Source organism: Bos indicus, chromosome 5, assembly GCF_029378745.1.
Source record: "Bos indicus isolate NIAB-ARS_2022 breed Sahiwal x Tharparkar chromosome 5, NIAB-ARS_B.indTharparkar_mat_pri_1.0, whole genome shotgun sequence".
Lineage (NCBI taxonomy): Eukaryota > Metazoa > Chordata > Mammalia > Artiodactyla > Bovidae > Bos > Bos indicus.
In genome coordinates this window covers 75,957,543-75,983,149 of record NC_091764.1, presented here as the reverse complement: position 1 = coordinate 75,983,149, position 25,607 = coordinate 75,957,543, and the positions used below count along the sequence as shown (strand labels likewise).

Sequence of the window (25,607 nt, the reverse complement as noted above, 5' to 3'; positions counted from 1 at the left end):
GCCTTGGAGTAGTCGGGGTGGGGGGCGGGGAGCAGACGGGAGAAAGCAGCTAGGCACTGGGGGCAGCCCTCACCTTGACCCCTGGACACCCACCCCCAATTCTCCAGGGCGCCTGATGGACATCTTGCGCTGCCGGGGGAAGAGGGGCTATGAGGCCTTCCTGGAAGCCCTGGAGTTCTACTACCCCGAGCACTTCACACTGCTCACTGGCCGAGAGCCTGCCCAGCGCTGCTCCATGATCCTCGGTGAGTGGGTCTGCAGTGGGTGCCAGAGCAGATTCCTTACCCCCTCCCTGTGAGGGGGCACTCCCATTGTGGCCATTGAACAGGCAGGGAAACTGAGGCACAGAGACAGCTGAAACTGTCTGCCCAAAACCTCCCCAGCAGGCTGAGTGTGGGGCTGGGTTTGTAACACAGTTAGAGTCTAAATTCAGAGCCCACACACTTAAGGTAGCTCTTTGCCCCTGAAATTGTTCTCAGACATGTATGTGGCCGACATGTACCAGTTTGCAGTTTCTTCTGTAAAAAATTCAAACATGCCATGAGACGAGAATAAACAGCAAAGATCTTTACTTCTTCCTTCAACTCTGCTCTGCTGGTAACAGTTTGGCAATTATACACACATGCACACACATATACAGGGGATCATCTTACATGTCTTGTTCTGTATTTCATTTTTTCTTGGAACAACTGGTTTTTGTGATTCATTCCCCCACCACCACCAGTGTGATTCTGTTATGCTTGTTTTTAATGACTGCATCGTGTTTGTTAGTGATGTGCCATAGTCATTTAACACATCCTCTATTGATGTGTTATTTGCAAATATTACAGTGCTGGGAACATCCTTCTAGGTGCATCTTTGTGCACATGTGTGTCTCAGGAGAAGTTCTGAGAAGTCAGATTTCTTAGAGAATATGTAGCTTCCCTGGTGACTCAGTCTGTAAAGAATCTGCCTGCAGTGCAGGAGACCTGGGTTCGATCCCTGTGTTGGGAAGATCCCCTGGAGATGGGAATGGCAACCCACCTTCAGTATTCTTGCCTGGAGAATCCCATGGACAGAGGAACCTGGTGGGCTGCAGTCCATGGGCTCGCCAAGAGTCAGACACGACTGAGCAACTAACACATACACAACATGGGTCCCTCTAGCAGTGTATGAGCACCCTTTTTGTTGTACCCTCATTCATCCTAGGGATCATTTAAAAATATTTTTTTGTGTGGTTAGATATGTGAAAAATAATATGTTGTTGTTTTAAGTTTGCAGTTTGTTGAAAGATGTACTCAGCTTACTCAACAGTTTAGTTAGCCTTGGGCAAATGACTTGACATTTCTGTGCCTGGGTTTGTCTCTCTTTGAAATGGGTTTAATAAATAGTACCTACCTTAAGTGTTGTGAAGATTACATAAATTAATATACATATGTAGACCAAAGAGTAAAGTCAAATGTTAGTGGTACCACTATTATTGTTGTTACTATTATTGCTAGTGAGTTGGAGGGGACTCCCAGGTGGCACAGTGGTAAAGAATCCACCTGCTAATGGAGGAGATGCAAGAGACACGGGTTCGATCCCTGGGTTGGGAAGATCCCCTGGAGTAGGAAATGACAACCCACTCTAGTATTCTTGCCTGGAAAATTCCATGGACAGAGGAACCTGGTGGACTACAGTCCATGGGGCCACAAAAAGTGGGACACAACTGAGTGACTAAGCACAGCTCAGCACAAACATAGGAAAATACTTTCCTCATTGCATCTCTGCATGCATACATGCTCAGTTGTGTCCAACTCTTTGTGACCCCATGGACTGTGTAGCCCACCAGTCTCCTCTGTCCATGGGGATTCTCCAGGCAAGAATACTAGAGTGGGTTGCCATTCCCTTCTCCAGGGGATCTTCCCAACCCAGGGATCAAACCCAGGTCTCCTGCATTGCAGGTGGCTTCTTTACTGTCTGAGCCACCAAGGAAGCCCATGAATACTGGAATGGGTAGCCCATCCCTTTTCCAGGGGATATTCCCTAACCAGGAATTGAATCGGGCTCTCCTGCATTACAGGTGGATTCTTTACCAGCTGACCTACCAGGGAAGCCCTTTCCTATGTTTACCAGTCATTTTTTTGTTTGGGAATTTGCAATTTGATAGTTTCTGGCCATATTTTTATTTTGTTGTTTGCTATTGATTTGTAGGAGCTCTTTATATAGTGTGACTCTGTGTCATGTGTTGTATTTTCTCCCACTCTGTTACTTGTCTTTTAACTTTGCTTCTTACATCTGTCATCATTCAGAAATCTCTTATAGTTTTTTTATTTTTGCCTTGTTTAGGAAGCCTTTCCCTGTCCCCACATTGTAAAAATGGGTTCCCAATATTTCCTTCTAGTGTTTTTCCGGTTTGGGTTGTTCTGTGTGGTCTGCCATCTTGCTGGATTTTATTTGCCTGAACTGACTTTTCTCTGCCCTGTCCTTGGCAGATGAGGAGGGGCCTGAGGGCCTGACCCAGTTCCTGATGACAGAGGTGCGGCGGCTGCGGGAGGCTCGAAAGAGTCAGCTGCAGCGGGAGCAGCAGCTGCAGGCCCGAGGCCGAGTGCTGGAGGAGGAGCGGGCAGGGCTGGAGCAGCGGCTTCGGGAGCAACAGCAGGCTCAGGAGCGCTGCCAGCGGTTGCGGGAGGACTGGGAGGCAGGGAGCCTGGAGCTTCTGCGGCTTAAGGATGAGAACTACATGATCGCCATGCGCCTGGCACAGCTCAGTGAGGAGAAGAACTCAGCCGTGCTGCGCAGCCGGGACTTACAGCTGGCGGTAGGCCCTGGGGAGGTTGGGGTGGGGTGTGCTATGGGCAAGGGGCAGCTTTGCAAAAAATGATGGTAATATGGTAGCCGGCTGGTGTCCCAGAGCCACCATCTGCTGGCTACTGGACCATGGGCAAGTCCCTTCACTCTGTGCCTCAGTTTTCTCATCTGTAACATGGGGATATTGATAGTGCTTATTTCATTGAGTTATGACTGTGGTTCTCAACTGGGGTTGATTTTGCTCCCCCTGCCCCTAGCAACTTTTGGCCATGTCTGGGAACACTTTTGATCATCACAACCAGGAGTGTGTTACTGGCGTCTAGTGAGTAGAGGCCGGGGTTACTGCTAAACGTCCTTGGAGCCCAGGACAGCTCCACAACCAAGAACTGTCCAGTCCAAAAGGTCTGCAAGTGCTGTGGCAGAGAGACCTTGAGGTAGAAGGATTCCTCGGATTTAAGATACAGAATTTAAGACATGTACAGGGCCTGGTGCAGGGTTAGTGCTCAAAACCTGGATTACGGTTAGCCATTGTTATTGATATTATTAAGTATGACTCTATGCTATGTAGGTTACACGCATCATATCATGTAATCTCACAAAGATACCGTGCTCCATGTTCTCGTTTTAAAGTACAGACACAGGTGTAGATTGTAAAGGGACTTGCTTAAGGTCACAAAGCAGCAAGTGGCACAGCCTGGATGTGAACCAGGTCTGCCTGGTGCCCCTGCTGGCTTCTGCCTTATGATGCTGTTCCTCTTGCTCCCATCCAGATGAAATCTCACCCAGTTCTCCCTATAAGCGAACGAGGCCATGCCTCTTACAGGCTGAGCAACTGAGCCTCTCTTTCTTGGTGTCTTTTTGGGTCTTCACATGGGGATAAAGCTGGGATTTTACTGCTGCAGAGAGTTGTCTCAAGGATTTGACAGTGCCTGTGGCCAAGCCAAGAGATGCAGGGTTTGATCCCTGGGTGGGGAAGATCCCCTGAAGGAGGAAATGACAACCCATTCCAGTATTCTTGCCTGGAGAACCCCATGGACAGAGGAACCTGGTGGGCTACGAGTGAAGTGACTGAGCACACACGTGGCACACAGTAGGCTGTCCTTGGCAGTACTGTACAAGGTTCCATTGGGGGATTTTGATGGTGGGATCTGAAGCCCCCTGACCCCTGAGCCTCAACTGTGGCTGGGGCACCCCAGGGGGTGAGAGGTGGCCGTGGACAATGGGTCACACGTCCACGATGAGCCTGTAAGCGTGAGAGCACTGGTGTGCTGGAGCCTGTGACTGTGGGTGCCATTGGGGGTGGGGGTGGACATCTGGGGAAAGGACTGGGGGTTGTTGAGGCCACAGGTTCATGGACCCAGGCTGCCAGGCCCACTTGAGCCTCAGGTTCCTCATCCTTGAAGTGGGAAGTCACGGTGCAGTGACATCATAGCAATATAGCACCTCCTGTGTAGTAGGCATGGTCCTCTGGGCTTGATGTCCATCAACTCCTGTAATTTCCTGGGAACTCCACTGGATTGGGGGTCGGGTAGAGCCCTGTTATTATCCCCATTTATGAATGAAGAAACTGAGGCACAGACAGGTTGGTTGGAGTACTTTCCCAGGGTTCCAAGATGGAGAATTTCTGACTCTACTCTGGGCACTTCTGGGAGTCGGGTGAGGTGGGGAAGGAGCCTGGTGGGGAGAGCCTGCTCAGAGAGGACAGTGTGATGGCCTCTGGTCCCTGGGTGTTGGGAGGGGCTGTGGCCAGCACAGTTTGTCTCACCCTTGGGTTGCATGTGATTGTAAGTTGGGTCTGCTGAAGTGGTGGATATGTGCATGTGACTGGGTGGGGGGTGCCTTGTGTGTGTGTGTGTGTGTGTGTGCGCGCGCACACCTGTCTGGAATCTCCTGGGGTTGGGTAGAGGGATGAAGAAGAGGTGTTGGAGGTTCTCTGTGTGTCAGCGTTTCAGCTCTAGGTGCACATAGTATGTGTGTGCTTAGTCACTCACTTGTGTCCAACTCTTTGTGACCCCATGGACTGTAGCCTGCCAGGCTCCTCTGTCCATGGAATTTTCCAAGCAAGAATACTGGAGTGGGTTGCCATTTCCCTTCTCAAGGGGATCTTCCCGACCCAGGGATCAAACCCACGTCTCCTGAGTCTCCTGCACTGCAGGCGGATTCTTTACCACTGAGCCACTGGGGAAGGTCCAGGATGGCCCTAGGGGTAAAGAAATCTGCCAGTGGGCAGAGAACAGCTGCTTTTTTCCGGTTTAGCTGGTGGAGGGTAAGGGATGAAATTCAATTAATAGATAAGCTTTTCTTTAAATGTAGCTACTGTACACTTGCCTTAATTTACTGGAGCTTTTCCACAACCACTTAACAAAGGTTTTGCAGGTGGAGATGAACAGAGCAGCTGATCATGCTTTTTCTTGGCAGCTTGGGTTCCCTCCGCCCGCACCGCCCCCCCCCCCCAGACAGGTGTGTGGTGGCTGTGATTTAATACGGTATTTTATAAGGTGCAAATTTAATGAGCTATTATTTCTAAGCAACATAAACTTAAAGGAATGAACGCTATAATTTTGTGCTAAGTGAGTTTGTACACCAGGATTAAATGCATCTGTTACTTCCTGGTGTTTGGCGGAGACTCCCAGGTGCCTTGTCCCCTGAGCTCATCTGGGAAGCCTGCCGGCCTCGGGTCAGGCAGGAGGTCGGGGTGTGTGGCTGTAGTTTGCTGGAGAGGGTGTGACCACATTTGCCCTTGTAACTAGCTGTCTTTCTCCGGCGGCTCACAAAGCGGGTTTTGTGAGGGGAAAGGAATGTAAGAGTCATGAATTTCTTTCTGAGTCCTCTGCGGAGGAGGAGTGGGCTGTTAATTCGTGGAACTGCCTGACCCAGGCTCCAGATCCTTGCGTGTGTGGGGAGGGGGGTGGAGAATGCTATGCCAGGCTCTGGAGGCTGGGAGGCTGTGAGTCCTTTCCAAGCAAGGCCAGGGCACTCCTAGGGCACCAGATGTCAGCATGCCTGAGTGTAGCCCCAGAGGTCACTGTGTCTTTTTCCAACAATGACTTCATTTCGTGGCCTGCCACCTGCTGCTCTAGCCACTTCAGACCCCACATGAATTTGGAAAATCACTTGGGCTAAGTACACTCATAATCCAGCCAGCTGGTCGTACATCTCTGCCATGGCCACCACTCAGCCACCCACACAGCCCCCTTGGCCAGTTTCTGGCTGCCCACACTGAACTGGTAACAGTCGGGGGAGGGTCCTAGGATTTTATTCAAAGCTGTAAAAATAGCCACTGTTACACCCCCAGCAGTTCTGTAGTTTAAAGGCGTCTGTCCACCTGCTGTCTTGTTTGATGCCTGCAATGACTTTGGGAGGCAGGTGGTGGAGCAGGAGCAGGGGGATTGAACAGGCCCATTTTACTGATGGGGAAACTGAGACCCAGAGGAGGTAAGTGACTTGCTCAGGATGACAGAGGGTAAAATGGTACAATTGAAACCTGGACCCCAGATTTGAAATTTGTATTGGGAGTGAACCAATAGCATAACCATCCCTCATGGAGGCTCTGGTAGGAATATCTCTAAGGGAGGATCAGACTCATGGCTGTTCTGTGCATATATGTTGAGCAGGGAGGCTTTCTGAGGGGGGACATCTTGGCTCTTGGGCTGGGTGAGACTATCAATACTGTCTTCCTCCTTATTCCCCTGGGAGATGAGGAGACTGAGGCACAGAGAAGGGACCATGACTTGCCCAGGGCCACACGGAGTTAGAGGCCGAGCTGGGCCCAGCCCCTGGGTCCTCCTGTTCTTGGTGCAGCCCCCCTTCCCGTCCATTATGCTGGTGCTGGGCTCAGTTGCCTGTGTTCCATGTCAGAACTGCAGGACAGACAAGTGTGTTGTGATCTGGCCCATCCACCCACAAGTCCTTGAGGCAGATTCCCCTGGGACGGTGGCTTGGCCTCGTCATATTGATCCAGCCTGTCGCTTCTTTGTAGACATGTCCAGGGAGGATGCCTGCTCGGGCCCCTCTGGGAATAGGGGAGGCACCCCGGACTGCGGGAGCGGGACCTCTGTCTCCCCTCTGGCCTGGCTGGTGCTCCCTCCCTGAGCTGACCCGTGTCCTGGGCCCCAGGTGGATCAGCTCAAGCTCAAGGTGAGCCGGCTGGAGGAAGAGTGCACGCAGCTGCGAAGGGCCAGGGGGCCACTCCCTGGGGCCGAGGAGAAAGAGAAAGAGCCCGACAGTGCGGACCTGGTCTTGGAGCTCCGTGCTGAGAACCAGCGGCTGGTGGCCTCGCTGCAGGAGCTGCAGGAAGGCCTGCAGCAGGTATGGGGGGAGGCCGGGGGGAGGCGAGACCCTCCTGCTCACTTGTCCCCCTGAGGCCTGGAAAATGAGGATTCTAGATCCAGGGATCTGAGATCTGGCTGACCTCTTAAGCTCTGAGTGGAGGTCCCTAGCTCTCCCTGGGTGTTGAGTCTGGGGTCTGGGGCTGAGGGAGGGGGGACTCAGGAAGCCTCTGAACTCCTTGAAACTGTGCATCTGATTTTGTGTGTGAGCGTTTTTCTGGGGAGTGGGCCCCCAGTTTTCCTTGAATTTGTAAAGGAGTCTGACCATGGAAAGGTTGAGACCTCTGAGGTCTGGGTGGCCCCAGGGCTTGCTCAGTGTCCTGTGGCAGGTCAGGGACAGCATGGGCCTGCCACCTGGCCATTACTCCTCACAGGAAGTGGGGGAGGAAGCTAGGACTCTAGTGTATTTTATAGGGTTGGGGGTGCCTAGCTAGGGTGTGGGTCTGGGGACTGGATCTTCGGCCCATGGTCTACCTGCCTGGGCCAGGCTCAGACCCTATGAAAACCCCTTGTCAGGCCAGAGGAGGGGGGTGGAAATAGGCCTTGGAAGTATTACCCATCTTCTGTCCTGGCTAGCTGGTGGGGGGCCAGAGCAAGAGAGAACAGGCCTGGTTCTTGTTGAGGAATAAGATCCTGGTCCAACTTGTCTGAACACGCCCTCATCCACTTACCTCATTTGTACCCCAGATGCTCCCTGGAGGGTGGGCAGAGCTGCTGAGGCCACACCCACTCAGCAGAAGGGGAAGCCAGGGTTCAGAGAGGCCAAGGCTCTCGGCCAAAGGGGCAGAGCTAGTGGGCTGGGGCTGAGGGCTATGTGTCCCCCCTCACCCCACACTCAGGATGGGCCCGGAGCCAGGGCTGAGGCAGCACTGAGCTCTGACACCCGCCCCCGCAGGAGGCAAGCCGGCCAGGGGCCCCGGGCTCTGAGCGCATCCTCCTAGACATCCTGGAGCATGACTGGCGTGAGGCGCAGGACAGCCGGCAGGAGCTGTGCCAGAAGCTGCATGCTGTGCAGGGGGAGCTGCAGTGGGCCGAGGAGCTGCGGGACAAGGTGATGTCCACGTGCCCCATACACCCCCTGCCTTGCCCCCACTTGCCTTTTTGCTCACAGCCTGGGGAAACTCCTGGAGGGGTGGGGGGGTGGGCATCACCCGTTTACTTAAGCCAGCTTTCCCCTAGCATCTGCTGTGTGCCAGGTCCCGTGCCAAGAGCTGTGCATTCGTTTGTTCTCAAATATGTGTTGAGGTCCATCTGTGAACAAAACAAAGGTCCCTTCTCCTGGGGAGGACAGATTCTAGCAGGGGAGACAAACAGGACACCTTATTCGTAATCCACAGTCTCTCACTTCATGTCACGGAGGGTGATGAGTGCTGTGGAGGAAGCAGAGTGGGTTAAGCGGGCAGACTGCAGTTGAAATGAGGAGGCCCAGGTGGGTTGGGATGGGTTGTTGTTCCCATTTTACAGATAAGGCAGCTGAGGCCCAGTGAGATGTCAGTTATCAGCCCAGGCCACCCAGCTGGAGAGGTGGGCATTCATTACTGGGGCTCAGGCCTTTCCCTGGACCTGCTGGGCTCCTGCCCATGGTCCCCAGCCCTGGAGTCTGACCAGGGTGTGTCCCATCCCGCTCCACCCTGTCGTACCCACAGTATCTGCAGGAGATGGAGGACCTGCGGCTGAAGCACCGTACGCTGCAGAAGGACTGTGACCTGTACAAGCACCGCATGGCCACCGTCCTGGCCCAGCTGGAGGAGATCGAGAAGGAGCGGGACCAGGTGAGCCCCACCTGCTGTGTGCCCAGTCCTCATTCCCATCCAGGGCAAGATGGGGAGAGGCAGACAAACAGCATACTCAGCAGTTTAGGATGGGGCAAGCAGGCCCGGAGAAACAGACAGGGGACCTGAGCACTGAGGTGTGCCAGCCCTGCCCTCTCAACACACCTGCCTCACTGGGCTCCTGGGACAGGTATGAGAGCTGGTGTGGGTGGCCTTGGCATCTGAATCCCTGTTCTCCCCACATCAAGAGCGAGGCTTTCAAATGTTTGTTGGTGAAGAGATTCTCAAAAGTTCTGGCTCCCAGGCCCTGGGTACCATTCCTTCACCTCCTGAGGGGTGGGCCAAGGCCCCCAGCCCTCCTCATCTGAGCTCCCCGTGCAGCGGGGAGGGCAGGAGGTCTTGTCCTTGTTCGAATCCCTGGAATCCCTGGAGCAGTTGGTGTCTACACGTGCGCGTGGGCCTTGGGGGGCCTGGTGAAAATGCAGATTTCGGGTTTCAACCCCGGACATACTGAGTCAGGTGGTCTGGGGTGGGCCCAGGAATTTGCACTTCACCTGGTTGCTCCTAGCCCCTGAGACTCTCACCCCTGGCTCCCTCTGAGACAATGGGTGATAGGTCCCCGTGGCCACGGACCCAGCTCTTGGGCACCACGGTCTACATTGTGTGGAAAAGCTCTTTGGGTGCACTGGGCTGGGTTTTGAACCCTGGAGGCTGGGAATAAAGTCCCCCATACAGTGTGTCCCGTAGAAGAGTTTTGAGTTGTTTCTGGGAAATGGCATGAGCCTGGACTCTGCAGCTGTGTCCCTGCTGGCCTGGTGTCCCTGTCTGTAAAATGAAAATAAGGAGACTGTCTTAACTCGAAGAGTTAGTATGAAGATTAAATGAGCCAATATTTAGCACAGGGCACAAGCGTGTAGGAAGTTCTTAATAAACATTAGCTGCCGGTCCTGTTGCTACCCACCGCTCCACCCCCTGGCCTGATCTGAGAGATCAGAGGCCAGGACAGCTGAGCCAGCATGTCACCTTCGGCTCCTGGCCCCAGTTCCCTCCTTGCCCACTCCTGCCAGGCCATCCAGAGCCGAGACCGTATTCAGCTGCAGTACTCGCAGAGCCTCATTGAGAAGGACCAGTACCGGAAGCAGGTCCGAGGCCTGGAGGTGGAGCGGGATGAGCTGCTGACGGCGCTCACCAGCCTGGAGGGCGCCAAGGCCCTGCTGGAGGTTCAGCTACAGCGGGTCCAGGGGGGCCCCCATCTCAAGGTGAGCAGGGTCAGGAGTCCAAGCTGGGACTCGGCCAGAGTGAGACCTGGTGAGAGACCTCAACTGGAGGTGGGGACGTGGGGGACTCATTGGGAGTCCTCACCTGGGCCTGGGAAGATGCAGGCTCTGGGAGGAAACATGTGGGTCCTGGCTGGAGTCATCATTCGAGGTCAAGAACATGCCAGTCTTGGAGGGGGCTGTTGGCCAGGGTGGACAAAATGCAGCTCGGATGGGTGGGGGTTGGTGTAACAGGGAACACGACAGGAGTGTAGGGGCCTCTGGGTTTCTGAGGTTATACCTGGGGCACGAAAAACAGCTTGAAGCTTGTCTTATCATACACTTGGAGAACCCCAGCTCCCTGAGGGCTGGCAAGCATCTTAGAATGCAAAATGTGTGCCCTAGAAGTTCCTCAGAGACTGACTAGTACAGTTGCCTCATTGCACAGGGTCCAGAGAGGGTCAGAGGCTTGCCCAGGATCACATAGCCACCCAGCAGTGGAGCCGAGCCCCCAGATCCCTTATAAATCAGACACTGGCTCTCAGATCTCTGCCAAGATAGGAAAAGAAAGGCTTTTCCTATTTTGTGTGTGTGCTTAGTTGCTCAGTCATATCTGACTCTTGGTGACCCTTTGGACTGTAGCCCACCAGGCTCCTCTTTTCATGGAATTTTTCAAGCAAGAATGCTGGAGTTGGTTGCCATTTTCCTCCTCCAGGGGATCTTCCTGACCCAGCGATTGAACCCACATCTTCTGTGTCTTCTGCATTTGCAGGCGAATTCTTTACCCACTGAGCCATCGGGGAAGCCCCTTTCCTATCTTGGGTTTGCTTAAAAGAGGATCAGTCCACCAGGAGTGTAGTACCTGAAGAAACAGAACAAAAGAAGCATAAATCTGTGATTTTGACTTTTAAATATCCTCAGTGGTTTACTTTGCCCTAGAAGCCCTACAGGGTGGTTCCCTTACTTGCCTACCTCGAGCCTGGTTCTCTCAGTCTCAACTTGTTTTTTTTTTTTAATTAAGCTTTTTGTTTTGTATTGGCATATAGCCAATTAATAATATTGTGATGCTTTCAGGTAGACAGCAAAGGGACTCAGCTATACATATATGTGTATCCATTCTCCCCCATACTTCCCTGCCCTCCAAGATGCTAGAGGACATTGAGCAGAGTTCCATATACTGTATAGTAGGACCTTGTTGGTTATCCATTTAAAATATAGCAGTGTGTACATTGTTGACCCCACACTATCCCTTCCCCCCTGTCTCAGCTTTTGATTCCTAGAATGTGTCAGTCCTGCCTCAGGATCTTTGCTCTGACTGTTCCATCTGCCTCCCCAACTTTAACACCTACTTATCCTTGAGTTCTCAGTTCGAACCACACTTTGCCTGGAAAGCACTCTGATGGCCCCCTGGCCGGGTGGGGCCTTTGAGTGCCTTCCCCACCCTAGGTACCTTCCTTCCCAGCTCTTTTGGAAGCTGAGCCTTAATTCCTTCATCTGCCTGCCTGTTTATAGTTTGTCTTCTCCACTAGGCTGTGAGCTCCATGAGGGCAGGAATGCAGCTCCCTCCTTCCCCACCTCATCCCTGTTTCCAGCACTCGGGCGTTGAGAAAATGGTGGTGGCTGGCCCCGGCCCAGCGCTGCTGACTGCTCCCTCTCCCCTTCCTCTCCAGGCCTGCGCCTCTTCCCATTCCCTGTGCTCCAACCTCAGCAGCACCTGGAGCCTCAGCGAGTTCCCATCCCCGCTGGGAGGCCCAGAAGCAGCAGGGGAGGCACCTGTCGTGGGAGGGCCTGAGCCCCACACCTCGGTAAGACGCCTGCCCTAGCCCAGATGTGGGGGGTACAATGGCCATCATATTACTACTGACACACAGGGGGCTCTCCAGTTTGCTGACCATTCCATTTCCCACGAGAGGGAATTGAGGCCCACGAAAGCCAAGTGCCTTGTTGAAACCCCCAAAGAAGCTGGCTCAGTGCTGGGCCTGGGCTCGGGTGCCAGGAGACCTGGAGAGCCATTCACATCCCAAACTTCGCAGAGCCTGCCCATCCACTCTGGGCTGTAGTTCCCGTCTGTGAAATGAGCACAAACTTGGCACCATGAGCTGTGGACGGGTGCTGTGGGGGTGACTAGGTCCTGCTGTGACTTTGCAGGAGGAGGCCACGGACAACGAGAAGGAGATCAATCGCCTCTCCATCCTGCCCTTTCCGCCCAGCGCTGGCTCCATCCTCCGCCGGCAGCGAGAGGAAGACCCCGCACCCCCTAAGAGGTAAAGGGAGAGGCCCAGGGTGGGCGGTGGGCGGGGTGCTACTCTTACCTCCAGAATCCCTGATGCCAGGGTCAGGTCCAGGCTGTCAGCTCCCTTTGCTGCCCTTAAATGACTGGAGCTATGGAAACCCAGGTCCCAGGAGTCATATGTGTAACCAAGGGGTTAAGACAAGGTCAAAGGGCAGAGTGGGCTCAGTCCCTGCTGAGCACCCTGGCATGAGCGTCACTGGAGGTTAAGCCTGAAAGAGCCTTAATCCAGGGGGAAGCCTGGGTGTTCAGGACTAGGAGACACAGAGGAGGTTCTCAGGGATCAAGGATCTCAGGCAAGAAAGGCTGCAGGTTCAGGCAGCAGCAGAAAATGGGGGCCAGATAAACTGAGCCATATGATTGGTGCCAGGACTGAGGGTGGGAGATAGTCTTCCACCTGGCATGTGTCCCCGGTCATTGGCTTGATGTAATGAGTGAACCTGCCATGATGAGTGTGCAATGGGAAGGTCATGGTCTAGTGTGGGAGGCAGACCCTGGAGCTACAAATGACAGTAGAAAGTAGGGTTGGGATGCAGCATGAGAGGTCAGGGCAGGCTTCCTGGAGGGAGACCAGAAGGGGTGGCCTTCTAGGTGGAGGAACATGGGCACAGTTACAGTCAGAATATTAGCTTCTTGCCCTGTGACTTTAGGAGTCTAGCCTGCATGTGCTTGGGGGTTGCCAGACTTTGGGGCAGCACGGGGACAGGAGCAGGGGGTGGGGCTGAGTGCCCACTGCGCTCAGTGCTGGCCCCTCTGCCCTCTCTGCCCAGGTCCTTCAGCAGCATGTCAGACATCACAGGTAAAGGCCCCGGCACTCCCTGGGGAGGGCTCATCTGGGAACCCACCTGAGGCCTGTGCTACCTATGCTGCCTTTGGCCTGCGTCCCCTCCCTGAGGCTCTGCTGTCCCCTGAGCAGAGAGGCTCTGCTCAGGAGGCCCTGAGGCAGTTGATTCCCACCTCTCACCCTGACCCCATCCTGGTCCTCTCTCCTGGTGCCAGCTGTGCTCTGTGGAGCTACTCAGTTCCAGCCCGCCCTTCCCCTTCTTCCAGGAAACTGAAGGGTCCCCCTGGTCGACTCAGGCCCAGCCCTGAGCCCTTTGAGTCCAGTGTGTTCCCAGGGCCTCCAACCTGCCAAGGTCTCTGGGCCCTGAGCCATCTCTGGGCTCAAGGGGCAACCCCCTTCTCATGGACCCAGCCCTCCCTCACGGCTCTGCTGGCGCCCCTGAACCTCACCCCTCCTCCCCAGGGAGTGTGACGCTCAAGCCCTGGTCCCCGGGCCTCTCCTCGTCCTCGTCCTCCGACAGCGTGTGGCCTTTGGGAAAGCCGGACAGCCTTCTGGCCAGAGGCTGTGGCCTGGATCTCTTCAACAGGTACGGCAGTCTCCTGGGGCAGGGTGGAGCTGGGGGGCTGGTTCGGATCCCCGGAGAAGGGTGAGCAGGGGTGGGGTGGGAGGGAGCAGCAGCGAAGCCCTTGCCTCATGCCTCTGTCCAGTTGTTGGGTTTTTGCACAGAGGCAGACGTTGAATTCGTATGCTGTCACCATTGTCTGGGAGGCTTGGGCTGGTTATTTCACCTCTCTGGGCCTCAGTTTCCTCATCGGGGTAAAGGGCACAGCAATGTCTTCTGCAGGTGGAATTTGGAGGCTTAGGACTTGTAGCAGCCAAGCACCCCGCTTTGCCAGGCGTGTGGTGGGTGCTTGGTAGGTGGCAACTGTTACTTGTACTGCTTGCCTGTCCCTGCTCGGATCTCCCAGCAGGACTGGGCCTCCCAGCAGACTTTGTGCTGAGGGCGGGGTGGGGTGGTTGTAGTTTGTCATTTGTAGCTCCCTGCAGCTGAGCTGGCCCCATGCCATGACTGGAGACATGAACCTTGGCAGCTCCCAGCATGCTGCAGGCCATGTGCTCTGTCCGTTTTGGTGGATGCATGGCTTTCCTGGTCAGTGATCTCAGGAGGACAGGCAATGGGAGAGGCTGATCTGAGAATGTGGCCTTTGAACGCAGCCAGGAGAGAGCAGGCCAGGAGGGCAGCTGGGTGATAGGAAGAGGAAAGAACAGAGGCTGTCCAAGGACAGGCCTGGCGTTTGGTGGTGACTGGCGCGTGAAGGCAGGGAAGGGGGAAGGGGGAAAGGTGAAAGTCAAGGCTAGGGCAGGCTTTGTGAGTCAGGCTGGGGAAGTGTGGTGCTGTGCACCATGGGAAACCTGGGCGGCGAGGCGGGTGGGTGATGGTGCTTAGCTATTACTAAATGCAAGGCCGGCTCCTGGCTGCTTCAGAACATTCCGTCTTTCCTGGGACGCCGGCTCTATTATGATTACCCCTTTTTTATAGAGGAGGAAACCGAGGCTCAGAGAGGTTAAGCGACTTGCCCGAGGTCACACAGCTGGGACGTGCCAGGACCAAGGTCCAGAGTGACCTGACCAGATTTGGGTTTTGGGGAGGGCATAGGAAGCAGTGAATGTCAGAGCTGGAATGTGGGGATGCTGGTTACAGAGGACAGGTCGCACAAGAAATCAGGGCAGAGCAGCACCGGGAGCCTCCTGCCTCCCGAAAGCAGCTTGGCCAGGCCCCTGCCCCCACTCTCACCCTTAGGCACCGGGCCCAGCGTGACATTGTTTCTCACTGTGCAGGACGTGCTTCTGGGGGAAGGGGCGGAGGCGCCTCCCTTCCTGCCTGCCTGGCCCTTCCTCCCTTCCTCTGCTCAGGCCTGCAGCAGGGGTCCTGGCTGTTGTCCAAGGGCCTCTGGGATGCTGCAGAGGGAGCTGGAGGTTCTGACCCATATGATCATGGGACCACCTCTGATGCCCACACAGTTCCTGGGGAGGAGGGAGATGGGGGAGGAACACAGATTGAGGGGTTGGGGCAGGGTTGGTGGACTAAGAGAGAAGGGGGTGGGCTGATGGGAGTTCAGGGATGTGAGAGCCCTAATGGACTGGGGAGCACTGTTTGCACATGTCCTGGGCGGGAAGCAGGGTTACAGGTCAGAGCACAGGCGGGATCCAAACAGACTTGTGAGCCAGCTGAAATCCTGGCTCTGTCACTTGCTACTGGGGGGCCTTGAGCAACTCATTTAATTTCTCATTACCTCAGTTTTCTGCTCTGTAAAATGGGCTCACAGTAGTATCTGTCCCATGGGGTCATTGTGGAGGTTCTAATATTCTTACTAGAGTGCTAAATGCAGTGGCTGGCTCGTAGTGAGTGGGAAGTTAGCTCTTAGCTATTATTGGTGCTGTTGTGGCTTGCAGTAGCCCTGCAAGCCCCATATACAGATGATAATGAGGCTCAGAGTCAGGAATGTGTCCCATGGCCTCTTGGTGGTGGAGCTGGGGATTCCAGAGTCCCTTCCTCTCATCACAGCTACTTGAGTTGTTTTTTTTTTAACTTTTGTTTGTTTTTGACTGTGCTGGGTATTCGTTGCTGCACACAGGCTTTCTCTAGTTGCAGCAAGAGAGGCCTACTCTCCAGTTCTGGTGTGCAGGCTTCTCATTGTGGTGGCATCCCCTGTGGAGCTCAAGCTCAGTAACTGTCACGCACGGGCTTAGTTGCCTCATGGCATGTGGATTCTTCCCAGAACAGGGATCAAATCCATGTCCCCTGCCTTGCCAGGCAGATTCTTAACCACTGTACTACAAGGGAAGTCCCCACTGAAGCTGCTTTAACTTCCACCTGTGTTGAGTGGTCCCTGTATGTTGGGCGTTGCAGCTCTTCGCTCTCCCTTGCCCCTCTTGGCTCCCAGAGTCTTGGGCCAGAGCAGAGAATGGTCAGGCAGGTGGTAAAGAGTGAAAGTGAGATGTTGGGTGGGGAGGACACTGGGAGAGTATTGGGGTGCTGTCTCCTGGGCAGGGCCATACCTGCCCGCTCTTGTCACAAAGACAGGATCTCCGGCATTGGCCAACCTCGCACAGGGAAGGTTTGGGTAGGTCATTGTCTAATTACACCACCCACCAGCTGTGTAACCCTTGGCAATTGTAACTTCCCCTGGCTTCAGTTTGCCTCTTCTCTTATGTTGGGGGAATAACAGATGGCTTCCGTGGTTGGGAGGATTCAGTGAGGTAATCTGTGTGACGTGCTTACATCTCAGCTTCAAAGGTCCCTGACCTATGAACCTAGGGATCTTCCCACAGTGCCCCAGGGTGTAGGGCAACACTTACCAAGCCACCTAACTCATGATGCTCAGGGTTGGCAGAGTGAAGGACTTGGCCCAGTACCTGTTGTTCCCCTGTGACCTGACTCCTGAGCTGACACTGGGGGATAGGATTGGGAGCCCTCTCCTGGTGGATGGGGACCCCCATCCTTCCCACAGGCAGGACTGGGATCATCAGATCTTGTTGCAGTTGCCAGAAACCTAAGAGTTCCTGAGAGGTTGGAGCAGGCAACCCCTGCCCTCCACCATGTTCCTTTTTCTTCCCCACACACTTGACTGCTGAGGTCTGAGTCTGAGAGACCTGATTTGGATCCTGCCCCTGTGAGCCCCCAGGTAGTAGCTTGGGGCTGTGGAGGCTCAGAGAAGTCACTTGGTCCCTCAGGAAGGTAGGCGAGGGCATCCTGAAGGAGAGGATGCCCAAGCTGGGTCTCTGAGCCTGAAAAGGTGGAATGGCTGAGGAATTGCCCTAATGCTGGAATTGCAAGGAGGGGGCGTGGCATGCAACCAAGGGTAGGGAGTGAGCAGATGGACCTGGAGGGCCTGAATGCAGTCTTCTCGCTGGGCCCTCACCTAGAGAAGCCAACAGTGGTCATCTGTCTATGGGTTTGAAATTGGGTCAGAGGAAGCTGGACCACAGAGAGGTGACTTGTCCTGAATCACACCTGGTGATAGCGAATGTCTAGTTTTTATCCGGCACTGTTCCAGCAACATCCAGTGTTTAAACTTACTGAGTTGTACAACAAGGTAGATAGACACAAATGGAACTGCTGAGAACCAGAGGCGAGCAGCCAGGCCTCCTGGCCCCAGAGTTCCTGCTGGTGCCCTCCACACCACTTTTCTCAAACTCTTCTGATGGTATCCCGCCACAGGAGAAACCCAGTTCAAGTGCCTGGAACAAAAGGGTCACGGGAAGATAGTTGGATTTACTTGAAGGGAGGCAGGCTTATATTTTCTATTTCATTCCATTCAAAAACAGTGCTGGTCATGACCCAGTGAATTTCATAAACCATTTAGTTGGAAAGCCCTGGAGCCCTCTGGTTTCCACCTCTACCTGCATTATCTCTATATTTGTCTAAGCCTCACGCTCACGGTGGGAAATGAGTGTCATCATCGTCCTTGCTTTATGGATGTGGGGATAGAATCAAGTGGCCAGCTTGCTTCCAAAGGCTAGAGCACAGTTAGTACTGGGGTTGGAGCTGATAGCTGTGGCTTCAGCCATCCAGCCATTGGGCAGCATAGCCAGGCCCAGCCTCAGGCCTCCCATCTCTGTCCAGGCCTTTCTGTGCCCAGTCGATATGGCCAGGACAGTCTTGGGGCTGAAGGAGCCTGTAAAGGCAGCCCAGATGTCCCCAACACCCATGTCTATCCCTAGCCCCAGGGTCTCGGTCCTCTATTTTGATTGAGGGGGCAGGAGCCAGGCTGGACTCCCAAGGGCCAGGGTCTTCCCCTGCATGGGTACTGATTAGGTTAAGGTCTTTGCAGCCTTGCCCACCCTGGGCAGGCAGCAGGGGGCAGTGTGGCTGTGTGGCTGAAGCTGCCAGGGTAGATGAGGAGGTGAGTAAATGCCCAAGCTTTTCCTGGGCTCCCTCTCTATTTGGGGCACACCCACAGAGCATGACCTCTTCCCTTCCCCAGAACCACGGAAGAGGGGTCATGGGGAGACTTGTGGTCAGTTCTCTCTGAGTCTGGCCACAGGGCTTCATCACTTCTCATCCAGGGATAGGCAGAGTCCTCGTATGATAGGGATTTGGTGACTCTGTCCTGACAGTGGTACCCACTGACCACCAGAGGAAGGTCAGATACCTTCATTCCTTGCCCTCCATAGGCTGGCTCCAGCTTGCCTTTCCTGGGAGCTGTTTCCCAGGATGTTAAATTAGTTAATTAGGGCAAGGAGTTTAGCATGGTGTCTAGCACATGGGAAGCACCCAGTGTTTGATGCTACTGTTATTATTGTTATTAAATTCTTCTGCATTGTATCCTATTGTCCACACTTCTGCCTATACCAGCTGTTTGGTCTGGAACCATAGGGTTCTGTCTGTTCCAGAAGTACTTCTGTTCTTTACCCTCATGTAGCCTAGCTGCTGCTTCCTCTGGGAAGCCCCTCCCCTTTATGCTCCTATTGCCAGCAGTAACCATCCCTGATCTGTTATGATTTAAGGGTGACCTCCTGCCCTAGACTATGAGCATAACAAGCTTTTATTAGTCATCTGCCAGATGTGCCAGACACTTGTGATTGGTGGTAGGGATCCAGAGCCAAACATGATAGAGGGCTGATTCTCAAGGCATTTTATTGAGGGAGGAAACCAAGGGGAAAATAGAAAAACGGGGTGCTCCAGCAAGAAGCTCCACCTCACTGTGTGCAGGGGTTTGAGGGGTTTGGGAAGGAGAGGTTGCTTTTGACCTGAGCTATGAAGGATAAGCAGAATTTGCCAGGCAAAAAAGAAGGGAAAGAGCCTTCCAGCAGGTGCAGTGGCCTGGGGTGGCAGCCCTGGCATCTTTGGGGCATCACTGTAGTTCTCCAAGAATATTGAACTGAATCAACATACTGACTAAACGCTAATTCAATCTCCTTTCTCTCTGCTCAGGTCTCTGGCCATCCGAGTGTCTGGCTGGAATCCCCCGGGGGGACCTGAGCCCCAGGACAAGGGCCCAGATAGCCTGTCATTCCTCGGGGACAGCTGGTCTGGGGCTGTTGTGCGGAGGGTGCTATCTGGACCAGGGTCAGCCAGGGTAGAACCAAGAGAGGTGAGGCCTCGCCCCTCTGAGCTGGGGCAGAATCGGTACATTAGCTGGGGCTGGGCGCCCTCTGATTGGTGGATCTAGATCATTGGGCAGAGTTTCTGGAGATTGGTCGAAGCAGAGGAGGGCTCATCGACTAGCCCCGCCTCAGCCAGCATTAAGTGAAATCTGATTGGGCAAGGGCTGAGAGGTGGGCAGACTGATAGCACCTGGACAGATCCCCACCCTTACACGTGGAAAAGACCAGACTGAGCCACGCTCGGTGGGGAGGCCGGTTGCAGGGAGCAGGGTCTGACTGGGCACGCACCCTGTGAGGTGGGAGCATCAGAATTTTGAGACATGGTCACCCCCACACGTGGTGTTCTTCAGCCCCAGGGCTGTCCTGGGAAGTCCTGGGAAGCTAGCTCAGTTCCCTCCCTGTCTGGGTTTTCTCTCAGCCAAGGGCAGAGGCCGCTGGTTTGGAGGGGGCAGGCCTGGAAGGCGAGGCCCAGCAGAGAACCTTGCCCCGGAAACAGACGTCCACACTCCCACTGATGGACTTCAAGGGTAAAGCTGGCCCGGGGCGGGCAGGCACTGAGGACTCAGGAGTCCTGGAAGGTCAGAACTGAGGGCCCACGAGAAGGCTCCTCCAGTCCATGGTGTGGGTGGGACAGCCGCGGCCTGGGAGGGGGATGCCTCGCCTCCTGACTCCTGTCAGTGCTCTTCCCTCTGCACCGCTGCCTCCTTGCTAGTTGTCTCTTCTTATGCTCTTCCTCTGTCTTGTCCTCAGTAAGCAACTTACAGTGAAAGGAGCAGTGGATAGGAGTCCAGGAACCTGGGTTTGGGTCCTGGTTCTGTTCCCAGTGGGCTTGGTGGCTTGGGGCCCATCCCCTCCCTCCCTGGTCCTTGGACTCTCATTTTAAGAAGGGGAAGGTGTGACTTCTCTGAGGCTAATGCTTGACTTTCTCCTTCCCTTGTCCTTACTGCTGCCCCCTGCCTTGTCCACACTCAGCCTGCCAGTCCTTCCACGAGGCCCTGGACGCCTGGGTGAGGGAGCCAGGAGCTGAGCCCTTCTACATTCGAGCCAACCTCACCCTGCCTGAGCGGGCTGACCCCCACGCCCTGTGTGTGAGAGCTCAGGAGATACTGCGGCTGGTGGACCCGGCATATAAGCGACGGCAGGAGTGGTTCTGCACGCGGGTCGACCCCCTCACTCTGCGAGACCTGGACCGGGGCACCGTGCCCAATTATCAGAGGTGACACAGCCCGTGGCCCTGGGAGCCGGGACTGGGGTGGGGGACTCTCTCTCTCCTCCCGCAGTCCCTCGCCATCCTCTGGGACAGGATTGGGGGAGGGGGCTAGAGGAGAGAAGGTGAGGAACTCCCTACCTCCCTACAAACTCATGACATGACCTCCCTTCTTCCCCTACCCCTTCCCGCCAGAGCCCAGCAGCTCCTGGAAGTTCAGGAGAAATGCCTGCCATCTAGCCGACACCGGGGCCCCCGCAGTAATGTAAGCTGGGCTGCGGAGGACAGGGTGAGGGCTTGGGGAGGGGGTGCCAAGTCAGGGGCGCCAAAAGGGAGAGGGCAGGCTCCATTCTCTGGAAGCTGGGGGAGGAGACACCACCCATTTGGTTGCTCATCTTCTTGGTGAGCATTTTGGTTGCGTCTTCACCCAGACTTGGTTGATCCTATCCCCAGCGTGTCCATCAGAGAGAACAGCAACAGGGCTCCACTCCAGGTAGTTGAGAGGGGGAAGTGAGGCAGTGTGCCTGGTGCTCAGGAGCATGGGTGGCATGCGGTGGGCACTTAATGATAGTCACACTCCCTTCTCTGATCCCTGGACCATGCGCCTGGGCAGAGCAAGGCTCAGAGAGGTTAAATATTTCAAGAGACCACGGTACTAGAGAGAAGGTGGAGAACCTGGGCTTTAGAGCCAGGCCTCCAGAGTTTGCATCCCAGCTCTGCTCCTTCTTTGCTGTGTGACCTTGGATGACCACCTGACCCTCTCTTGAGGCTCTGCTTCATCATCTGTAAAATGGGGAACCCATGCCTGCCTCGTGGGTTCATGCATGTGGGATCTGGTTAGCGTTTGTCCCATTGTCACATTATTTGACACCTGTCAACTACTGATATCCATGGGGTCGCAAAGAGACCTGACTGAGCAACTGAACAACAACCACCACGATTGTTACAATTAGCGGTGTCAATTTTGGTTTTTCTGTACTCTTCCTACACTGCTGATTAATTGGAAGAGACCCCAGAGTTTGTCTCTTACATCTTATTAGGTCCTTCTGGGCCTCGATCTCTGATTTGTAATGTGGGGGCAGACCTAAGGCTCCTCTAGCTCTAACTAGCTCTAGCAGCCTTACTTCCCTGGATTCCTAGTGATGGTCACCCTCCTCTGTCTCAGGGGCTGTACTGAGCCAGGTGGGGGCAGGGGACAGCCAGATAGAGAGGGGGTTCTTGTGCTGACCCGTGAGACTAGACAGTAGGGCCCTTTCTCCCTGAGGATGGGACGGAGCTGAGCTCTCAGGTGCCCCTCTTTTTCTACTCCCTGACCAGCTAAAGAAGCGTGCCCTGGACCAGCTGCGACTGGTGAAGCCCAAGCATGTGGGGAGTCCTCCTGGGGACTCCCCAGAGCAGCTGCTGCTGGAGCCCTGCTCAGGTGCGTGCCCAGGTGCGAGGGTGCAGCCACTGCCTACGGGCTCCAGGAATGTGCCCATCTGGGTGTCCTTTGGCCTTGGTGTTCCCTTTGGCCTTGAAGGGCTTGTGGGAGGGTTCCAGTCGGGGGCAGGGTGCCGGCCAGGGACCTGGTGGGAGATGGGCCACCAGGATGGAGGGAGCTGGTCTGTGTCCAGGTGTGACCAGGGGTGAGGCACGGAGAAGCATGGGCCTGTTTCTGTCTGGCACAGCATGCACAGCTGTGCCTTTTGCCTGTGTATGGTGGCAGGTGCCATGATGACCCCAGAGAGAGTTCCTGGAGGAAGGAGGATGAAGGGTTAGGGGGGCCCAGAGGAATGAATAGCAATTCTGAGGGTAAGGCTGGTTAGGAAAGGTTTCCTGGAAGGGAGATTGTCTGAACTGGGCCTTTCAAGGATGAAGACGACTTCATGCCAGGCAAAAGGCAAAGACTCGGAGGCATAGCTATGTGTCGTATGCTTGGAGGACACAGAGTACAGCAGGCGCAAAACTCTTGTCATGCATTGTGCCAGAGGGGAGGGGGAAGGGAAGCAGGGGAGGGGCAAGGTAGGAGGGGTCCCTGCCCACCTGGGAGCTTGGGAAGGCTTGACCTGGGCTCTGACAGAAGAGTTAACTGGGCCACCAGGGCATGCAGAGTTCCCATGATTACAGCTGCTGATCTGTGAGGTCGGAATAGAGCTTGTAGTGAGGGGATCTGTGGCTTGCTGCTTCCCCAGCTCCGGCAGGGCTGGGTCACCCACGTGGAGGATGTGGCCTTCTTCCTGAGAGTTGTGGGAAGTCACTGGTGCATTGAACACAGGGGAGTTACAGGATCTGACTTCAGCGTTGAAGCCTGCCTCAGCTGCCGAGAGGAGAATGGCCTGTAGGGGGCACGGGTGAGGCCTGGGATGGGGAGGAGGACAGTCCCAGTGAAGTCCAGCAGCGGGTGTTAGGAAGGGAAAGAAGATAGGGGCCTTGACAGGAGGCACTGGGGTCCTGAGTATTGAGGGGGCTGGCCATTCCAGCAGCGAGGACCTCGTGCCCTGGCTGCACCCTCATCTCGTCTACATCCTGTCCCCTCCCGTGCCCAGAGCCAGAGCGGAGCCTCAAACCCTACAGCCTGGTGCGGCCCCTGCTGGTGTCTGCTCTGCGGCCCGTGGTGCTCTTGCCTGAGTGCCTGGCGCCCCGGCTCATCCGCAACCTCCTAGACCTGCCCAGCTCCCGGCTGGACTTCCAAGTGTGCCCAGCGGGTAAGCCTGTGCACTTGAAGATGGGAGGGCGGGGTGGCACCGTGGGGCAGTCAGGCCCACTGGCCCTTCGTTTGTGCCTTTCTCTGCTTTGCAGAAAGCCTCTCTGGAGAGGAACAGTGCACACTGTCAGCGCCCGGAGCCCCCAAGGCCCGGCCTGCCGCCCCCAGTCTAGGCAGCAGGATCCGTGCCATCCAGGAATCTGTCGGGAAGGTGGGTGCTTGGGGTGGGGCATGGGGGTGGTGCCCTCTGGGCCCAGGAGCAGAGGATGACCCTGGGCAAGCCCCTTCCCTTCCATGGGTGTCTTTGCACCTGTGAAATGGGTGGCCTGGGGCACTCTGCCTCAAGTGGCTCACCCTGCAGAATTTGGCTGATACATCTGATCTGTTCATCCTTGTCTCAGACTTGCTGCTCCCCTGGGAGCCACCTGGGGCTGCCAAGGGTGGGGTCAGCGCCCTCTGCAGATCGGGGTCTAGGGAAAGTGACTTATTTCCCTGGGTCTTGGGCTTTCCCTTCCAGTTCTTTCCTTATTGCCAAGGTGGATGGGGAAGCTGGACCCTGTAGGGGGATGTTTTAAGGGGGCCCAGTCAGGGGGCAGGGAGGCTAGGGTCTCTGGCCTGGGAGTAAAATGTAGCCTTGACCACCCCTCCCCCGAGAAGAAGCACTGCCTGTTGGAGCTGGGTGCTCGGGGAGTGCGGGAGCTGGTCCAGAACGAGATCTACCCCATCGTCATCCATGTGGAGGTGACCGAGAAGAATGTCCGGGAAGTCAGGTGAGTTGGGCCGGAAGGAGGGGTAGGGACCCTGTGCTTCCTCCTGTTTGGATGCCTTGCTCTCTCTCTCTCTCCATCTTTTCGTTTGCCTTCTGTCTGTCTCTCTGATTCCCTCTGTCCGTCCTCCCTCTCTGACTCTCCATGTCTTAGTCCATTCCTTTCTCTCTGTCTCACTGTCTGTCTTCATCCCCTACTCTGACCACAGCCTGCTGTCCTCTCTCGGCAGGGGTCTGCTGGGCCGGCCGGGCTGGCGGGACTCTGAGCTGCTGCGGCAGTGCCGGGGCTCAGAGCATGTGCTCTGGGGGCTGCCCTGCTCCTGGGTGCAGGTGCCCGCCCACGAGTGGAGCCACTCGGAGGAGCTGGCCAAGGTGGTGCGGGGTCGTATCCTGCAGGAGCAGGCCCGCCTTGTGTGGGTGGAACGTAGCAGCACCAGAGGCGGCGGCAGCAGCAGCAGCAGCGAGGCCTGAGGGCCCCCCTGGAATGCCTGCGCCTTCCTCACACACTCCAGAAGCCACCACCGGGAACCCTGGTCTGCAGTGGAGCCGGGTCCTCCCCATCCTGAGCCTTCCTCAACCCTGGAACTCGACGTAGGGCCCTCGGCTCTGGGCTCTGGGCTCTCTCACCCATAGGAGCCCCTGGCCAGAGCTCCCTCCCACCCCTGGACTTGCTGCTCTGGGCCTTCCCCTGGCCCTGTGTCTCCACGGACCCTTCTTGTGGGTCTCACACACACATCTGTGTCCTGTCCCTCATGGCGCTCCTCAGAGCATCTGCGTTCTCAGTCCTGTGCGTTGGTTTGCACACTCAAGATCCCACAGAGTGGACTCGAGTCTGCCCCTCCCCTTGTCTCACGAGGTCTCCTGGCTCCACAGCCTCTTATTATTTTTTTTTGGCCTCACTGCGTGTGGCATGCAGGATCTTTGTTCCCTGACCAGGGACTGAACCTGTGCCCTGTGCAGTGGAAGCACAGAGTCTTCATCGCTGGACCGCTGGGGAAGTCCTCCACAGCCTCTTCTGTTCACAGGAGCCCCCGGGCCTGTGGTGTGGGACACCCAGCCACGCAGCTGGCATTTCTTGTGTTCACCTCCACGGGGCGTTGTGGCTTCCCCAGTCCACTGTCACTTGTGCCCCTCGTGTCTTCCAGTCACATGTGTGTCTGTGGTTCTCCCCTGTGTAAATGCCATGCCCCCCACCCCCGTGACCCTTAGGACACTAACCCGCGTGTGTTCCTGGTGAGCACACCCGAGGACCATGTTCTCACAGCACCTGCGCCCCTCCCTGCCCTGCCTCTCAGAGGGATGGGTGGGGAGGGGGCCAGCCACTCTGTTACCGGAATGTACAGCTTGTGGATTTTTAATGGGCTTTTTTTTTTCCCCTCAGAAGCTGCACATTATGGAACATTAAACAGTTTGTCATAGAAGCTGGTGGCCTTTTGCTTGCTTGCCTCCCTGGCCTGGGCCCCCTTCCCCTCGTCCCACTTGTTGCCACCCCCAGCTCAGGTTGATGCCACCTTTCAGGTTCCTGCTCGCTCACGGGGAGGGTCAGATTTCTCTCCTGACTCATCCTGGAGCTGCCTGCCATCTGTGCTGGCATCACCTTACCTGCCCCCAAATGACTGGAGGAGGGCCCCACAGATG

General features: G+C 55.6%; 1 protein-coding gene across 6 annotated transcripts in view; it reads left to right on the top strand.

The window, feature by feature from the left end:
* Positions 1-25,390, top strand: part of CARD10 (caspase recruitment domain family member 10) — a 32,847-nt gene extending 7,457 nt beyond the window's left edge. For 4 of the 6 annotated variants that reach the window (XM_070789793.1, XM_070789796.1, XM_070789792.1 and 1 more), the window contains 19 exons: positions 108-245; positions 2,457-2,782; positions 6,889-7,080; positions 7,996-8,151; positions 8,747-8,872; positions 9,940-10,131; positions 11,799-11,933; positions 12,277-12,392; positions 13,189-13,217; positions 13,665-13,788; positions 19,141-19,300; positions 19,732-19,891; positions 20,286-20,529; positions 20,716-20,785; positions 21,838-21,940; positions 23,046-23,204; positions 23,299-23,414; positions 23,861-23,973; positions 24,200-25,390. In XM_070789793.1, the coding sequence (XP_070645894.1) occupies positions 108-245; positions 2,457-2,782; positions 6,889-7,080; positions 7,996-8,151; positions 8,747-8,872; positions 9,940-10,131; positions 11,799-11,933; positions 12,277-12,392; positions 13,189-13,217; positions 13,665-13,788; positions 19,141-19,300; positions 19,732-19,891; positions 20,286-20,529; positions 20,716-20,785; positions 21,838-21,940; positions 23,046-23,204; positions 23,299-23,414; positions 23,861-23,973; positions 24,200-24,440 (2,900 nt within the window). In that variant the 3' untranslated portion in view covers positions 24,441-25,390. Of the gene's footprint in view, positions 1-107; positions 246-2,456; positions 2,783-6,888; positions 7,081-7,995; positions 8,152-8,746; positions 8,873-9,939; positions 10,132-11,798; positions 11,934-12,276; positions 12,393-13,188; positions 13,218-13,664; positions 13,789-19,140; positions 19,301-19,731; positions 19,892-20,285; positions 20,530-20,715; positions 20,786-21,837; positions 21,941-22,691; positions 22,851-23,045; positions 23,205-23,298; positions 23,415-23,860; positions 23,974-24,199 lie in introns of those variants that run through there. The other 2 variants (XM_070789794.1, XR_011566705.1) reach the window with 2 other exon arrangements.
* Positions 25,391-25,607: the final 217 nt, after the last annotated feature.